This window comes from Nannobrachium achirus, assembly GCF_963921795.1.
Source record: "Nannobrachium achirus genome assembly, chromosome: 19".
In the NCBI taxonomy this organism is placed as follows: domain Eukaryota; kingdom Metazoa; phylum Chordata; class Actinopteri; order Myctophiformes; family Myctophidae; genus Nannobrachium; species Nannobrachium achirus.
This window is the reverse complement of record NC_137826.1, coordinates 34,041,465-34,061,472: the sequence shown is the minus strand read 5'-3', so window position 1 is coordinate 34,061,472 and position 20,008 is coordinate 34,041,465. Positions and strand designations below refer to the sequence as shown.

The 20,008-nt window shown below is 41.2% G+C and overlaps 1 protein-coding gene across 2 annotated transcripts in view; it reads right to left on the bottom strand.

Annotated features, from left to right (window-relative positions):
* Window positions 1-20,008, bottom strand: part of nlgn2b (neuroligin 2b) — a gene marked incomplete at both ends in the record, with an annotated part of 47,750 nt that overhangs the window by 9,440 nt on the left and 18,302 nt on the right. For both annotated transcript variants that reach the window (XM_080748786.1, XM_080748787.1), the window contains 2 exons: window positions 542-727; window positions 19,206-19,355. In XM_080748786.1, coding sequence (XP_080604912.1) covers window positions 542-727; window positions 19,206-19,355 — 336 coding nt within the window. The remainder of the gene's footprint in view (window positions 1-541; window positions 728-19,205; window positions 19,356-20,008) is intronic.

The window sequence follows — 20,008 nt, the reverse complement described above, 5'->3', positions numbered from 1 at the left end:
TCAAGGCGGGCTGTGAACGCTATAATACCTAGACAGGATAACGAGATTGTACATGCTCCCTGCTTAACACTTGGGCTGCCTAACACGGATTACCCCCGTGGAGCGCCATTGTAACCAGTTGACGTGTCAAGTAACAGGTGCTGTGGCGGCCGTCATTTCCCATGATGCATCTCGAAAGCCGCTGCTGCCCGACTTCCACTTCCTCATTCACATCCATTCTATCTGGCTGCGGTAAAATGGCTTTTTCTCCCTTTGTTTTCCCACATCGCTCGTTTGGTCAAGACAGCCCCATTTTCTATGGACTATATCTGACTCATCACTCATCACTGCGGTTGTATTTTTTCTTCTCTGTGTGAAAGACAAGATGCTGAACGGCCGTGAACGGGACACCAAAAATCAGGCAAAAACAATAGGAAAGATACATGGCAGTTAATCTACATTAGTTCATCATATCCCTACTGTATCTGCATAATGTATGCTGATTTCATTTGATTATTCATAAATGTAGGCTAATAATAGCAAAAGAATTCAAAGACTATACCCTCAGAGTGGTGTGAGAGGATGAGGAGGTTCACACAGGAGGCACCCGCTCCAGAGCCAAAGATAGTTATCCTTTCTGGGTCTCCCCCAAAGCTGGCAATGTTCTCATTGAGCCAACGCAGGGCCTGAATCTGGTCAAGGAGTCCATAGTTCCCCTTAGCTGACTGGTCCCCTGTGCTCAGAAAGCCTGCACAACACAGATAAAGAGAGAGAGAGAGAGAAATGTGTTAATTGTGTGCTAATAGAGAAAGGCACAAATTAAGAAACATGTGTGACTGAACGCAGCAGATCCTCCACAAACAAAGATGGCATCCAGTCAGGAATTTACAGTCAACCACAAGCGCTTTCATAACAACGCAAACCAAATTTAATTGGTAAACTACTGTACTGACAGCCACCATGCAACTAGGTGTTTTTGTTTATTGTGCACCTGTCTTTTGTTGTGAACAGTACATGTCATGGAGAAAACACTTAAGGTAGCAGGCTCCAGCCCCCCTGTTGAGGACCAGAATTCTGGGAGGAAGACAGTAGAGACAAAGTACAAAATGGTAATCTTATGCCGCTCTACTCTTAGAATGGCTGTAGGCAGGAATTTAACTGCATACATCACTATGATTATTAGGACATGCCTCTTGGCAGAGATGTGTGCTCTAATGAGCACACCATTCTAGCCCTGAAACATGTAATCACAAAACACTGTGATATTAAGTCATTCCGAACTGGTCCAAAACAATGAAACATTGTGAAGAAGTAAAGCTCCTCAAATTGTCCTTCGACAGTGCAGAGTACAGACAGCACCTTGAAGGCAAGGGAACACTAAAAAGGCTCATCATACAAAACACGCAGCACAGCACACAGCAAACGCGTTTCAAACTACTGAAGTTCTTCCTCAGGCAACGGTGCTGCCTGCTATCTAAGGTTGGACCCTAGATAAAGGAACACAAACAGAAATGACATGGAGAGGTCATTCAAGAAAAGAATACATCAGAAAATAGAAATACTGTTCCTACGAAACAGTGTGGGCTCGCATGGAACACCATGTATGGGCATAAAAATCTACCCAACGGGCACTCCAACATGGAACACCATATATGGGCAATGGGCATTCCAGGTCGAAAATGAGAATGTTAGGGTACCATATTTGGCCCATATTTGGAGATCCACAGGCATCAAACCAAGGCCCTAACTCACCAAGGCCCTGCTTGGCATAACTAATTAACGTACGTTTTTTTTATGCCCATCTCCATGTATGGGCATAACATATATTGTATGTATATGGATACATATTATTATTAATAAAGGATAAAATAAAATAAAAAGTCCATATATGGTCATTCCCAGAAAAAGAAAAAAACCTTTTATGCCCATACATGGAGATTTCTGATGTCATAAATCCCAGGCCGAAAATGAGAATGTTAGGGTACCCCCTTATGCCCATTTATGGAGATCCACAGGCATCAAACCAAGGCCCTAACTCACCAAGGCCCTGCTTGGCATTACTTACGTACGTTTTATGCCCATATATGGAGATTCCTATTTTGTCAATATTAAGGACATTATTAAGGATATTATGTTATCAATATTAAGGACATATATGGGCGGTGTGATCCTCACCCTAGGTGGGGTTGGCGATAGGGCCTTTCTGTGTGGAGTTTGCATGTTCTCCCCGTGTCTCCTAGGGTTGATAGCCTCACAAAAACATGAACAAACTCCCCCCAGAATGACAACAACTAGAATCGTCAGAGAAACACTGTGGTTGGCCAGATGGCCAAGAAATGTCACCCTGAGGTTGCAAGTCACCCTGAAGTGTCTTACTAGTATTATATAGTGTGATGTCAAGTGAAGCATGACTAATACTGTCTGATAGGACATTATTATACTGTCCAAGATATCTGGCCTTAACCCAGATAACTTCAGTCAAAAAGTTAAGAAAAACAGGTTCACTTTATTTAGCTGGCATAAAAGTTCTCAGACCAAGAACAATACACTAAATAGAGGAAACAAGACAAATATAATTCTTCATTAAGGCATTTAGGAGTAATTAGAATCCAATTAATAGATCCACCTAATCCTTTACAAAAGGACACGGTTATTGTCACCACCTTTCAGAGGAGACTTCACTAGTCGTATGGGCCAGAATCTCAAATCAGGGGAAATATGGTTATGGTCCCTGACGTGATTAGTTAAGAACTTTGCTCTCTTTGGGAGTCACAAGATTTATTGTTACAAATTATTCCATTGTTAGCACATCATGACACACAACACTTGACCTTGAGTGTAACCAATCCACTCACATGACTGTCTGAGCAGCAATCTATTCCCATGGGGTTGACATGCAGGCTGAACAGCCTTCTTGGCACAAAGCCGCGTTGGCGCCCCAGCCCATCAAAATACCATGCTAACTAACTGCTAGCAATCATTCCTACTTCATCAGTCAGAAGTGATTTATCTTCCTGCCAGATAACTTCAGCATCTAACCCCGAAGCTGATGTACAGTAGCCTGGCGGGCCATCCCTCATACTGCGTTCACTCACTCCTCCTTCCCACAGTATGAGGTCTGGACTTCAGCAGATAGGCACCGAGTATGAGAAGTTGGCCCGATCATTTTCTGATCGGGGCCAATCAGTGACTGTGTTTCAACTGCTGTCCGCACAACAAGTGAAAAGCTTCCCCTGATTGGTCCATGTGTAGATGGTGACGTGGATGCTTGCTGCAGCATTTTCAAAACAGCATGGCTGCCAACGATGCAACAAAGTGTAACAGTTAACGCTGAAACAATAAAACAAGCAATAAGTGAAGTTATTTCAGAGTTGGAATCAATTACAACAATTAAAAAGGAACAGAAAAATTTGCTAGCGGAGTTCATCGGCCGAAAAAACGTGTTTCTTTGCCGTTGGTTCTTCCAACTGGCTGAGAGATGTTTTGCTACGCTGATTGGTTAGAGGAGTCTGTCTGTCAAGGAAAGTACTCCCGGCCCACTTTTCAAGCTGCCTATAGCCCAAAGTCCAGACTTATATTGTGGGAAGGACCGAGTGCGTGAATGCACTCGCCTTCCCTCGATGACCATACCTGTACATGAAAGCTAGTTAGCATCTTTTAGGTTTTTACAAAAAGGTTTTTACAAAACGTTTTTACTGATTAGGTGTGTGGTCTAACTACTGTATGTTATTGTTTTCTAGATTGATATTCCTATGCATTTGTTGTTGGTGTATTGACGTATTATCTTGCTTATTATCTTGCTTATTGTATTGATATATTTCCTGCTTATTGTAAGTCACTCTGGGTCAAGAGTGTCTTCTAAATTCCTAAATTGTAAATTGTATGTTTTGTTTAACCATTTACAACTAACATGTAGCGGATCCTTCATACTGTAGTAGATTAAACGGTAAATTCCAGACATCTTTATGGAACATCCGTCTGTAGGACTAGTCCTACTCTGCCTCGCAGGCAGATGCTGTGCATATTGTCCCATTCAGAGTCTGCATTTCTCCTTACAACTGGATAATGGCTGAACGGAGACACAATAATAAAAAAAAACATTGGGTCACCAAAATCAGTAGGCTTCATCCTGGAATGATTAGATGTTGATGTATCTTGTGTGGAAAAATATTAATATTAATATTTGGACCGAGGGTGGTGATACAGGATAGGTCATGGGGTCACTCAAATATTTACAGTTCATCTTCTAGGGAGCATGAATGCACTCAACAGGTTTCCTACCAATCTGTGGGAGTGAAACACATTTAACCCAAAATGTTATTATATTAGTTATCTCAAAGGGCAAAAGTTCTGGTGTTACAGTGGTGTTACCGAAAAAAGCCATGGGTTCACCAAAATCAATAGGTTTCAACCTTGTTGAGCACATTATGTTTCATGGCAATCTGCCCATTACATTTTGAGATATTGTGCGTGTGCAATTAGAAATGCTCTGTATGCTGTTTGGCTGACCTTATCACCTGCACAATATCACATTGTGAAGTGAAGTTCTGTATAGAAGGTGAAAAGGATTTAATCCGACTGACATTGCCATTCTTAAGCCTGGCTTCTACTTTGTTGCGTGGTCTACAAGCTTGTAGATCTGCTATTTTTTGGCACATGACACTGTCATGTGGGGGGGGGGGGGGGGGGTGATGGACTGTTGGGGTCACCAAAATCAGAATGATTCATGCAACAATCTGCAAAAAAGATAGAAAATAGGATGTGGAGATATCTTTTATGCAAGTGGACATTTTGGCCCATGGGTGCATGGTGTTACAGGAAAGGCAGTCAGTAAGGTTCATCCTCTGCAGAGCATGAAGAAATCCAAAGCAATAGATTTAAAGATGTCTTGTACGTATGTACGAAAGTGTTGGATGGATGGACCAACATTGCCTTCTTTGGGTTAATTGAGTAGACGGTTTTATCGTTTTGTTGTTATTTTTATTTGTTTTGGTTGTTGCAGCTGGCCATCTGACCAAATGGCTGACCTCTCTCAAACTTGGGCTGCTGATGGTGGCCAGAGTCACAACAGTGACTGCATCCACAACTGCCCATCCAAGCTGTCAGGAAACAGCTGCCTGGCAATTGTCTTTTCATAGTCAATTGTCTTCAGGCAAAATGAGAGACTCACAAAAACACTGCATAATACAGTTAAGTGCATTCAAAGTCGGTTGCCTTATTAAGAATTCGCATGCTAGTGTAACACACACTGGTCTCCTTCAACTTCCAACTTCCAAAGTTTATTGTCACATCACAAGTTTACAGGGGTAAAAGAGTGAAATCAGGTTTCCAAGCACCCAACAAGTGCAGTTATGAAAGCAGTTATGAGTGATAAGAAAAGAGACGTGAGATAACAGAACAACAATATCAAAGTTGCATGCTCAAAAAATAAATGAAAGTGAGATAGAATATCACTCTCTTGTACAAGTAAGAGGTCAGCTATTAGAAGAAGATATATATACAGTATATAAACAGCACCAGATATAGAATATCACAGTATCCTGCATGGGAAGCGAAGCACCCCGGGCAAGGCTACTCTGTTACACTAGCATGAGCTTGCATTCTGTGTAGTTCAATTTGAGAGGATAACATGAAGAAATTTGGCTCGTCTGGCCAACATTGAAGATAAGTCAAAGATGTTCCCTCTCCTCTTCTCCTCCTCTTTCTTTCAGTCTAAGTTTGCTTTCTCTCCATCTGCTGAGTTTGGGTTCCTGCTGACTTTAGTGCTGAGAGCAGCAGTTTGTGAGGCTGAACTCATGCATATTCAACACTTGCTTTAGGTTACAGCCAAGGAAGTGAAGAGTCTTCAACCTCAAAGTGAAGATAATAGGATGAAGAGGAGGAAGTGAATGGGTCAAAGTGAACGGAAGAACAATCAACTGAGCTAAATTTGAAACATGAAGAAATATTTACGTCTTGGAGAAGAGTGATCAGTCAGTAGTAGCATTTGTATAAAAGAAGAAAAGAAAGATAGATGCATAATAAAATACTCTTCTACAGCTACATGTCATTTTCTTACACCAACTAATATTAAAATGTATTTTGTTGATGTCTACTATGCATATTATACAGTAAGAAGAATAAGAAAAGAATAAGAAGAAACCCTTAAAGAGTCTACTATGAAGAAGGGTAAAAGCACCATCCTGTCCTGCTCATCTGTCTACAGGCCTATTGCCGTGCTTCACTGGTTTCTGAATGGAAATCTATATCCTGTTACTGGACCAGAACTCAAACCAATGGACATTGAGATGAGTCAGAGTGGAGGCTACAGCCAAGGCTGCTACAGACTTACAGTGCCTTCAGTCCCAGGCCTACAGTATGAGGTCAGGCAGTGTTGATTTTGACAACACATTTTGATTTAGTTTACATCTTTTGAATAAAATTCCATTTAGTTTTAGTCATATAACTGTCAATAATGTGAACGTTAATGTGTTAATTTTCAATTAAAAGGGTTAATTTGTTGTTTTTATGCAATTTATTACAATACATCACCTTGGGATGATGCCATCTTGTTTTTGTCAATGACGAATGAGGAGGTGAGCACAACAGCAGTGGAGTTAACTCATTTAATGCCCAGACGTGAAAGGGTTAAATGTCCAAGCTGCCGGCCGCCTGCTCCGTCCGCGGCCAGTCTCTTATTTTGAAGGCCGGAAGTAGATCGAGCTAACTAAACGAATTCCTACTTGACGGAGATTCACCCGGAAGTACTTGTGGTCGAAATGTAAACAGGGGTGGAAGATGGATCCCTTTAAACTTTTGCTATTTTAGCGAGAATCCAATGCCATCCTTGGCATCAAAAGTGTTTTTTTTTTGGAGAAAATGGACATTAAAGATGAGAAAGACCGTTGGCTTCCAGGTTAAGGGATCACTTTTGTGTGCACGTGGATGCGCGATGATGATGAATCGGCGATTCCACCCGTGCCAGCACTTTTCAACGGACGTTATGTAGCCATTGCCAGCTTTTTGAGTTAATTAAAGTATTTAGATGAAGAAAACTGTCTGTATTGTTTATAACCAGTATAAAGGAGTGGGAGAAATTATTTTATGTAAGCTTCCTACAAATTGCAATTACATTAGCCTAAATGAAAGTATGAGTAAAATTAGGCTTTCACATAACCTCACTGATGTGCATTGAGTATGACATTCTCTATGCATTGGATTCTATAGGGACATCAGTAAGGTATTACTATTTTCCACAAAAGAAAAACCCAAAGCACTTGTGAAAGATAAGTAAAATCTACTCAGCCCCAGGTATGGCAGGTTAAGGTGGAACTGGCTAAATCTACATCTTCAGGCCAAGGACCCCTTAGCTGAGATAGAGATGAGGCAGGACCCCCCACCCCTCCCACTACATATATGAAACGTTATTACATAATAACATTAATGTTATAACATTGTTGTTGTTGTTGTTTTTGAAAAGACTTGTGAAGACAAATATCCCTTCAGGGACAATAAAGATTAGTATTATTTTTTTTTTTAGAAAGCCTTCAATGTAATTTGATCAGAGGCTCCTTTCAAAAATAGCTCACCATATTTAGCTGATGTCTGTTGACCGTTGAGAGATTTGAGACTAGCTTGGAAGTATTCCACAGGTTTAATTTTTAAGTGCCTATGGGTTGCCTCCAAGTGATGCTGTAGCTGATGGCTTCATAGATTTCTTATGCAGCACTATCATAATGTAATGTTACATTACATTAAAAGTAAGTAACTATCATAATGAAATGTTTTTTGTTTGTTTGTTTGTTTGTTTGTTTGTTTGTTTGTTTGTGGATTTGTTTATACATCATCTTTGCTAATAATATGTTGTATTCATGTTAATGTGTATTTAAGACATTTACATTATTAAACAAAAAAATCAAACCTCGGTTCGAAGTGGAGCGGTGAATCTGTGTGTGTGTGTGTGTGTGTGTGTGTGTGTGTGTTTGTGCCTGCACAACAGCGCCCCTCCTTTAACTTGTGTGGCCACTCAAGGTATTGCCAGGCTACAGACATACCCAGCCAGCCAGCCAGCCAGCCAGCCAGCCAGCCAGCCAGCCACATAGCCAGCCACGGACATACCTGTCTATTGGGAGCGCTTTCACCGCTCCAAAAATGGTGGCCCTCCTGAAGTAATTCTGAGGACCCTAGGGGTCCTGGACACCCTTTGGCATTTACTTTTAATTTGTTTTCTTTCCGTGGCTACTGGTTCTTGAAGGCGTTTGATAATGCCTTTTCTATTACAGTTATTGCAGTGTTTAAACTGGAATAAATCAGGTACTATCACGTACTATTCCTACGTTTAATACATTTTATTTGTAACGCACTTTATATTTGAAGCAAATCTCAAAGTGCTACATTAAAATGGAAAACATTAAGAAAACAAACTAAAAATAAAAACTAGAAACAAAGAAGTGAATAAATTCAGAACGTTTTTCACCTATACACAGCATAAAAAGGTTTAAAACACATAAAGCAACCATAAGACTGTCTAGGCAAACGCCTTGTTAAAAAGTAGATAACATACAGTTTGCTATTCAATGTAAAATATAGACCCATTCATAGCATGAATATAGCATATTTTCATTCCAAAATATTTAGGGATCACTGCGAAATGATCGTTCATCAAATGTTGTCAACCAATCATCAAGGACGATGATACACGAAAGAAGAAGAAGCTAAGAAACTTGACATGGAATTTGCTGCGCATTTTCATGCTTCCTCAGAGGATTAACCCTACTGTGAAAATATATAAATTATGAATGCAACATCAAATCAAGCCCACATTTCTATCAAATATTGATAAAAAAAAATGCCACCTCTATATATTTACACATCCAACAGCGCTTTAATTTCTCACCGTAGGGAATGCCAGAAATGGCAAAAGTTTAACCATAGTGCGCTTTTCCCCTGTCTGTGCCTTTTCATACTTGTACAAACGCACAACACCAAAAATGAATCATCACATTCCCCACACAGACACAACAATGTAGGGAGGTTGGGGCGTTCTGCTCGGCGGAGATTTCCACTCCACTGAGCACCCCCCCAAATGTCTGATCAAAGAGTACACAAAGAGTCAAAACTAGGGATGGGACGATATGAAAATGTCATGTCACGATCATTGTGACCAAAATAATTGCGATTTACGATATTATCGCGATAATCAAAACATGCTTAATACTCTTAAAATGCCCACATTGAGACGAGTTGTGAGCATGTAGACCGGCTATTTTTGGCAGAGATTTGGTAGAGTGACAAAATTACTGTATCAAGTACGTTTACAGGTTTGTCTTAACAATTGTAGAGGGTTTAAGTGGATCAAAGGTGAATTGATCCCAGCGTATGACGGAGGACAATTTCACATTACATTAAATCTCTAAGATATGATTATTATGAGCATTTTTTTAATCCCGATAATCATCCCATCCCTACTCCAAACTACAGTACACTTCCCAAAGTCATTAATAATCTTCATTCTCTAAAGGCTAGATCAATTTATTGATCTACCGTATGAGACCTCAGACCTGTGAGATACTGTAGACTGCTTTACACTCCTTTACTTGAATTAAACACAAAATCCAGATGTGAATGTACACATGGACATGAACAGAGATTTGATCAACCAAACCTGATGGTTATACACATATTTGATTCCATAAATAATAGAGTGTGAATAAAATGCATCAAACATCCCACTGTATAACATTTGTGTACAATGTTCAGTTATACTGATGAGGTATATGGATAGACATAATATACCTATCAGCTAGCCAAGAGAGTGCATAATGAGGTTCTGATTCTCTCTGGCTTTGCATTGTCTAGACAGTACAATACCTTTGAAATTATGGAATACCAAGCAACTCATTTATCATATGCAATGAAAAGCAGGCAGACAGGCAGAAAAATACAGCCACATGTTGCCTGTGTTGGCCGTGCACACTGTATATAAATCTTGAATTCCATGAACTGCATTTTGAGGCGATGAGAATGGCTGTTATAATTGATTAAAGACAAAGGCATCATCAGTACATTCAGATGGGACCGGAGTTCCATAAGAGATTACTATACGGTCTAATCTTCTGCTATCAAATGAAGAGGAGGAAGTCACTTTCTGTCCGGCCTATTCCCAACACTTCGAGTTGTGATGGAAGTCACCATTATACTGAAAAAACAGAGAAATATTAACTGAACCTAATAGACTTAATGTAATCTTTTCAAAATGCATATTTACTGTATAGTTTGTGTTTATATGCTTATTTCGCAATACCTATTGCGCAATCCTCTGTAGAGCAATGTGTCATTATCATCACCAAAGTCTCAGGTTACAAGAGGGAAGGGGGGGGGGGGGGGGGGGGGGGTCAGCTGCAAAGGGGGAGAGAGAGAGAGAGAGAGAGAGAGAGGTACAGTACAGTACAGTACAGTACAGTAAGGTACAGTACAGTAAGGTACAGTAGAGTACAGTACAGTAAGATACAGTAGATTATAGTACAGTAAGATACAGTAGATTACAGTACAGTAAGATACAGTAGATTACAGTACAGTACGATACGGTACAGCAAGGTACAGTAGAGTATAGCAAAGTACAGTACAATACGGTACAGCAAGGTACAGTAGAGTACAGCAAAGTACAGTACAATACGGTACAGTCAGGTACAGTAGAGTACAGCAAAGTACAGTACAATACGGTACAGTCGTACAGTAGAGTACAGCAAAGTGCAGTACAATACGGTACAGCAAGGTACAGTAGAGTACACAAAGTACAGTACAATACGGTACAGTCAGGTACAGTAGAGTACAGCAAAGTACAGTACAATACGGTACAGTCAGGTACAGTAGAGTACAGCAAAGTACAGTAAGGTAAAGTAGAGTATAGTAGAGTACAGCAAAGTACAGTAAGGTAAAGTAGAGTACAGTTGAGTACATTAAAGTACAGTACAGTAAGGTATAGTAAGGTACAGTAGAGTACATTAAAGTACAGTACAGTAAGGTATAGTAAGGTACAGTAGAGTACATTAAAGTACAGTACAGTAAGGTACAGTAGAGTACATTAAAGTACAGTACAGTAAGGTACAGTAGAGTACAGTAAAGTACAGTACAGTAAGTGGCTGGATGGATGGATGGATGGATGGATGGATGTGGATGGATGGATGGATGGATGGAGGGATGGATGGATGGATGGATGGATGTTGTGGATGGATGGATGGATGGATGGATGGATGGATGTGGATGGATGGATGTGGATGGATGGATGGATGGATGCATGGATGGATGGATGGATGGATGGATGGATGGATGGATGGATGCATGGATGTGGATGGATGGATGGATGCATGGATGGATGGATGGATGGATGGATGTGAATGGATGGATGTGAATGGATGGATGGATGTGGATGGATGGATGGATGTGGATGGATGGATGGATGGATGGATGGATGTGGATGGATGGATGGATGGATGGATGTGGATGGATGGATGGATGGATGGATGGATGGATGTGGATGGATGGATGGATGTGGATGGATGGATGTGGATGGATGGATGGATGGATGGATGGATGGATGTGGATGGATGGATGGATGTGGATGGATGGATGGATGGATGGATGGATGGATGTGGATGGATGGATGGATGGATGGATGGATGTGGATGGATGGATGGATGGATGTGGATGGATGGATGTATGGATGGATGTGGATGGATGGATGGATGCATGGATGGATGGATGGATGGATGGATGTATGGATGTATGGATGGATGGATGGATGGATGTGGATGGATGGATGTATGTGGATGGATGTGGATGGATGCATGTATGTGGATGGATGGATGGATGGATGTGGATGGATGGATGGATGTGGATGGATGGATGGATGGATGGATGGATGGATGTGGATGGATGGATGGATGTGGATGGATGGATGTGGATGGATGGATGGATGGATGGATGGATGGATGGATGTGGATGGATGGATGGATGGATGGATGGATGGATGTGGGTGGATCACTGCTGCAACGTAGCTGTGAGCGCCTGCAAAGCAGGCGCGATCTCTAGAGCGGCTCGAAGGGCCGCGAACCTCTAGTCAATGCAATGCAAACAAGGGAGAAAAACAATAGTTTAGTTATATCATTATTTGTTCGTTTTTGTCTCACACAAGAACAAAACACTCCACACAGCTCCTGTATTTAAACTTCAGTAGTTGACCATTGGGTGGTGATAAGACTGGACATGTTGGGTTATTGTGTGGCATGCAATGTCTTCAATGTCTTGTGCCTTTCTATCTCTGTGCATCTTCATATTCAGGGTTTGATTTTCTGGGGGGATGGGGTGAAATCAATCTAACAATGAATGTTAACTACATTAATCCTGGCATCGCTATTTTGGGCAAATTTGTCCAAATCCAAACAAAAATGTCCAATTAGTCTGATTAACCACAATTAACCATAGCCCCTATACTTTGTTGTACAACAGTACATAGTCGATAGCCACTATTTTTGGAGATGTATAAACCAGGCTTGATCATGCGTGTTATTACCTAACTATTATGTTATTATTCATCTGTTGTACACTCTTGCTCGAGCTGAAAAACTTCTGTGGGCCTATCACAGAGTTTCTTTGAGAGACTTTGGCAGACTAATAAAGCAAAACACACCTCTGATCTTTACAGACGGTTATTCTTTTTATTATATATTTTTTTAATCTTTCCTTGGACTGTGTTTTTGTAGAGCACAGCCGAGGTGCAAGACTGGGAATACAAGTTAAGCAACATTAAAATGACATAATTCCATATTATAAAGAAACTAGATGATGGGATATTGCATAATATAATTTCCAATAAAATGTAAGCATTTTCAAAGGTCAAGCAAGCAGCTGAGATGTATTTTCTTTCTGTAGCAAACAAGCAACTATTATGAACAGAAAGCCTTGCATTTTGTGGAGTGTTACAACAGGGGCGTCACAAGGGGTAGGAAAGTGGGACTGAGTTACCAGGGCCCAAGGTGGAGGGGCCCTAGTAACTTTAGCTATTGAAAAATAGCAGATATACAAGCTCACAGCGCGGCACCGAGTGCCACGCTGCGAGCTTGTAGATCTGCTATTTTTGAAAATTCGTGAAAATGTGTGCAAATCTTTGAATATGTATTTTTTAAGCGGACATTTGTCACTCAAATTTTGCTTCCGGGGAGGGGTCCCTGGAACTAGATATTTTGAGATAGGGGTCCGTGGCCAAATTCATATCATTTTGGGGGTCCAAAAAAAAAGTTTGAGCATCACTGACATGGAAACATGGGTTTCTTGCACACTTTTTCACAATTTAAAAAAAAATTAGCAGATCTACAAGCTCACAGCGCGGCACTCGGTGCCGCGCTGTGAGCTTGTACATCTGAGCTTGTACATCTGAGCTTGTACATCTGAGCTTGTATATCTGCTATTTTTCAATAGTTAACATTCATGGGGGGCCCGCAGTGAATCCTTGTACCCAGGGCCCAGAATTTGGTGTGACGCCCCTGTGTTACAGTATGTTCTTTGAGGTCACACAGGTAGGAGTGATTCATCTAAGAGAAATCACACAAAGGGCTTATTTCTTAGAGGTACCAGCTATTAAAACCATGAGATATTAAAACGTGATAAGGCACATACAGTAGTTACCTGCCACAAATGTCTAATGTGCTGCTATTGTTAAAAACCTGGATTCTTGCACTGCAACAATTTGCAAATTTTGAAGTTTAATTTTGCTTTAAATGTACAATACCTTTGGAGTTGTGATCTATTTACGTAATCTGTGTGTGTACAGAATGTACTGTACATGTATGTGTGCTCCTGTGTGTTTCGGGGATAACTCAGGTGCTGTCCGATTGAACAGCCTCAAACTTGCCGTGTGTGTCCCATATGACCCACTAGAGTCTGTGGCATTTCAGGTAAGCTGATGGGGGCAACGGGTTCTCTGATTGGCAAATCCAACCCATCGACTTGACTGATTGGCTGAACTATACGTGTGTATCGCAGTGCCAGTACACTCCAACATGTCAGGCAACGCGTACAACCACACCACAACCACATCTGGATACAAACTTTATCATCACATTCTTTACATCAGACCGCTAGCTATAGACAGTATTTGTCTAAATGATTACAAACAGTTAATTTACTCTCAGTGCAACTGCTTCCCAACTTGCCTAACGTCCTCACGAATGACTTACAAACAGAAACCAGGTTCAGTTCAATCAATAAAATAATCCATAACAAATTCACAGCCATTCAAACAGCCTGAAGTCATTGGTAAATCAGCTTCGGAGGCAGCTAAAGCATTAAGTTGTGTGGGCAGCTGAATTACACCTGATTCTGTACACCTTTCTGAATCTGACACACTGGAAGACAAATTTCTCTGTGAGAAAGGAACACTAAATTAGCTTTAGAGGCAGTTGTGGCATAATGGCATCCAGAATTAAATTAGATTAGACCCACAGTCAACTTTGATCAGCCTTCCACGAGTGTTCTGTAGGTAAGTGAACTGCTCTGCATGGCTTGTGATGTTTGGATAGCTTGCTAACTACAGCATTAAAAATATTTTACTTGCTTTGCACAAATGTGCATGAATTTGCACAATCTATCTAATCTATCCATCTACTGTATCCATCCGTCCTTTTTGATTAAGAGAGTGAATTGTAGGCGCGGGCGGCTAGGGTAGCGGTCCGGGCACCTAGGCTGCTGATGTAGCTTGATAGTGTGTTGCGGGTTCGAATCCAGTTCCCAACGACCTTTGCTGCTTGTCACTCCCCATCTCTCTCTGTCCCCGTTTCCTGTCAAACTATCCTATATAATAAAGGCAACCCCCCCCCCCTCCCAAAAAAAAGACAGTGAAGTGTAAATGATGTATAGATGTTTAAGTACTGATGATACCTTGCTTATTGTACAGTAAGTTGCTCTGGATTAAGAGGGTCTGCTAAATGGGGGGGGGGGGGTCTTTTTTTCTTGCTTGCTGCAGCGTATCACTTTCAAAGATCTTTCAAAAATAAATGAAATAAAACAGTAGGCCTATACCTTAACTTAAAAAAAGAAAGAGAAAAAGATCATTACTAGTCTGCAAAATATTATTAGTTGAAGTGTTTCATCTCTCTTCCTGAGGTGAGAAATGTTCTTGCTCTTGCACAGCCTAGTGATGGTGGGCCTTTCCCCAGAGTTCATTAATTAGTTAATTAGTTAATTAGTCTGAACAGATGGCTCTGCAACACAAATCAGAAGGCTCTTTAGACCTGGGGCAAGATGGTAGTAGAGGTGAGCAGAAGAGTAATCTTAAGTCTTCACCAACAGCAAACATGGTAAAGAATGTCTCTTCATTCATCCATTTTACTCCACAAACATGGGGTATGTATATCATACATTCATAAGGATATCCAGCAGCTGTATAAGTTGTTGAAAACCCTTGTGAAAATCCATTGCAATGGATTGAATAAGGTGCTGTGACCACATTGCGTTAATATGTTTCAATGAATACTTTGCATCACTGCCGATTTGAAACGCACTTGATGGTTTATTTTTAGACCGCTCCCATCTCCCCCTTCTGTTTCCCTTCTCTCTCTCTCTGATTCTGTCTCTTTGTGATTCTACCGTTCTCACATGTCTCCATCCTTTCTCTTCTTCCCTCTCTCCTAACACCCCATATTCCTCTCTTAAAGGCACAGGCGGCGTATGCAATGAGGCTGGATATATACATGATTAGAATGTGTGTGTCTAATTACATTTACATTGCATTTTGGAGCCCTTGTATTTACCCTTTTGATTCTAATTCACTTTGTCCAAAGGGGAAGCTGAGCATGTGCTGAGATGGCACTAGTTACAGTATATATTACTCTCCATGCATGAATCTGTAAATATACATTATGCTTTCGTATGCACAGGGACAAACTGGTGTGAACATGGACAAAATGTGTATGTATGTACAAACACATACTGTACAGTATAGAGCCATAGAGCCACACACACGCACACGCGCACACACACACACACACACACACACACACACACACACACATATAATCGCCTTAGTACAGTAACCCATTTACGTGAAGCATATCTGAGAGAAAGCAAAGGAGCGAGAGAAAGGGGGGCACAGTCTATTCGCCCACGTATCAAACATTTAGAAAAAAGTGTTACAGGAATTGAGGACACTGCGTCATCTTCTCTCATAACTTCTACGTAGGGGCACGTTACGTTATACTGTACCTCTGCTCGTGTTTTACGCGTATTGATTACTGCTTCACATTGTTGGCATGTATACATATATACTGTATGTCTCATAAATACTTGATTACATTCCCCCCTCCCATTCCGTGAGTAAGACACACGTATCATCACATTGTAAGTAATTCAGTCATTACTGCTTTGGAACAAGGAGTAGGAGACACAATCTTAAACATTAGTGATGGACCTTTTTGCACAAAGAAAACATACAGATAAGGGCATTAAATAGCACATTAACCCATTAAGACCTGGCGCCGATTCTACAAATGCCTTCTAAATCGGTTTTCAAAAGAGATGTAAAAGCGCGCAGAGCGGCACGCAGTGATGCACTGTGAGCTTACTTGGGCTATTCTATTTTTCAATAGCCAACGCAGAAATCTAAACCTTGCTGTATGTACTTTGTTGACCGGTGTCACTCAGAGATCTGTACTTGGCCTTCTCTAGTTTTCCTAGTCTAAACCACACCAGGGGCTCTATTATGATCCATGTCTTATGCCTTATGCCTTAACTTCTTTGCCTTTTTTTTTACTTTACAAAAAAATGTATATATAGTAAAAAAAGGCAAAGAAGTTAAGGCATAAGACCTGGATCATAATAGAGCCCAATCTCCTAACTTACAATAAACAGCCAACCTACAGTACAAGCTCATGCGTCACAATGTATAGTAGATCTGCTGTTTTCACAGAATGTTCGCCTATTTTTACTGAGTGTTCACCGAATACGACAGAATAGGGACAGGACACTAGGGTTCATGTGATTATGATGGACCGGCTAAAACGTTACATATCATAAAACATTCTTCAAAATAGCCGATCTACAAGCTTCTTCACAACGCCTCGCAGTGTAGATCTGCTATTTTTGGCTAAAGTTCTCAGAATATGGACACTAATGTTCAAGTTGTTAATACAAAAAAAATGATTGGAAGATTTGGAGGACCCCCTGTAGTAACTCTGAGGACCCCTTAGGGGTCCCGGACCCCCTGTTGAAGACCCCTGGTGTACGGTGTGCTCAGCCTGCAAAGGAAAAACGTTTCCAATTTGTCTGACAGCTGTCTAAAACCATACAGGACACATGATCAAGCACCATGTAACAAGCGCAAATCAAGCGCGACAGAGCTGCAGGTGCAGCCACTCATTCCCGCAAACTCTCAATTTGTCCTTGTCTCTCTCTGTCATCCACTGGTACTGTCAATAATAGTCTGGATCATCTGTTTACGGTCACGTCGTCCACTCTTGGACAGCGTCCTAACGCGCTCCCATTTCTGCTTATCGCTGCTCTGATGTGTTGAAACAGGCATGTTGCAATAAACACACTGATTGTCACTGGTTCAAGGGCTGGATATGCATTCGCAATGCTCAGCCTACACACACAGGACTTATACACGTATGACGTATGCAGTATACACAGCAAAATCCTGATGGTTAATTGAACTCCCAGAGTAATAATATTGGACAACTGTTATATTAAAGATGCAGTGCCATGATTCCCCCCGTGGCCAAATGCATATCATTTTGGGGGTCCTTCACATGAAAAGGTTTGAGAACCACTGACATAGTAGTCAGCTCTCAAGAATAGACTAACTGAGCTCCAGTTAAGTGAAAAGGACCTTTTCTTTGACGATGGCTGGCCAGATTGCTGACACAGAAACATAGGTTTTTCAAAAAATCTTAGAAGGATTCAAAAGACAATTAAAGAATCGGGTCAAAATTCTAATTTTCACAATTTTTCAAAAATAGCAGATCTACAAGCTCGCAGCGCTCGCTGTGAGCTTGTATATCTGCTATTTTTCAATAGTTAAAGCATAAAATAATGATACAATATAATGTGTACCCGTTCTAAATGAACATGGAATTATTTAGAAGTCTTGCTTGTGTGATGCATTCTTAACAAAGAATATGCCAAATTGACAACAGAAAAGTTAACTCAAGATTCACGAGAGACCAGTGAGGGTGGGGAGGCCTCACTATAATTTGAAGAATGTGATAATGCACAATGATAATGATATCTGTCTACAGTACCTGGGGCACATAGGCTAATGATGTGCAATAGGCCTGGTGATGCTGTGTGATTGCTTGCAAAACTCTTCCAAAAGCCATTACAAACTGTAGATGAAATAACAATCCAATCCACTTATCTGTGAATTGTGAAATGTAATTTGTGTTTATGAAGTTGTACTCGTGTCGCAAAGTCAACTATTATGTTCATCCCCTGCTGATGCCCTCTCTCGCTCTCTTTCCAGTCTCCAAGTTCAATTCAATGCACCGCTATGCACCGCTTTGTATTGAACAGCAGTAGGTTGTGTCACTATCCTTCTATAAATTCATGAACTGTGTGTGTGTGTGTGTGCGTGTGTGCGTGCGTGCGTGCGTGCGTGCGTGAAATCAGTTGTGAGAGGCCTGCAGATTGCAGGAATAGCCAAGCCAAGTGCAAAGGCATTGGCAAAATTCTGTTCAGTGTCTGTGATAATTGGCAGTCACCATTATGGAGGAGGTGATGCTTCCTGTACCCATAATCTGTATCATGAAATATTGTTGAGTTTTACAAGTGTGTGCATCTACCATTGTAGATGTTTCTTGTTAAATGCGAAGACAAATAAAGATGTTAAGTGTGTGTGTGTGTGTGTGTGTGTGTGTGTGTGTGTGTGTGTGTGTGTGTGTGTGTGTGTGTGTGTGTGTGTGTGCGCGCGCGCGCACGCACGTCTATCTGTCCTGTCGTGTATCAACCAATCGACTTCAAGTTGGGTGTGGGTATCCCAGAGGAGCTGAGGGGTATACAATTGGGTATAAAAGGTTCACAGTTACTATCAAACTTACTATTATCACTAAAAACTTGCAATGTCTGAATAGTGAATTTGATGTGTCAAAAAAGCCTTGCATGCTGTGGTTATGGCAATGGCTCAATGTCAAATTTATTGAGGCCTCCGTTTTGAGGCTCCCAGCAAAAAGTGACAGAATAATATTGACCAAACTTACCGAGTACGCCAAGGCGATAGTTCATGGTGACCACGACGACATTCCCATAGGCGGCGAGGACGCTGGCGTCAAACATATTCCCTGAGCCCTCCATGTAGGAGCCTCCGTGGATGAACAGCATCACTGGCTTCTTACGCCTGTCCCGGATGTCTGCATGTCCGAGAGACAAAGATGTAGTCATGAATGCAACACAGTTGGAATATCATTTAGTAAATCATTACTATATTGTCACTGTCGGGCAGAAACCTTGTATCTCCAAGTTTCAAATGTGTGTGTTTTTTGGTAAAGTAAAGCCCTGCTACATCATTCAAGACTGTTTTTATTGATTGAAGTTTGCATTAGTAGTCGGGGGACTTATGGATATCTCGCGCTAATCAGTCTAAAAGCACAAAATTTTGCACAGATGTAGCTCAGGGCATGCTCTAATGATTTAGCTAGGGCGCCCGAGTCTGCGACCTTCGGGGTCGCCACAGCGGCCAAATCAAGTTGGGCTCCCATTGACTTTCTATACAGGAGGAAAACACCCAGAAAAACATTTTTTTTCTGGGTATTTAAGTAGGATCTGAGGGGTCTAACTAGGGGTTTGTCATCATGCTGAATCCATTGCAAAAAACATTCCTTGGGCTAGAAATGGCATCAGAAAACGATGCATGTATGGGTGAGCATTCATGTTAGTCGGAGGCCTTAGGGTTTTTTTTCTCGTGCTAATCAGTCTAAAATCGCCAAATTTTGCACAGATGTAGCCCAAGGCATGCTCTAATGATTTAGCTAGGGCGCCCGAGTCGGCGACTTTCGGGGTCGCC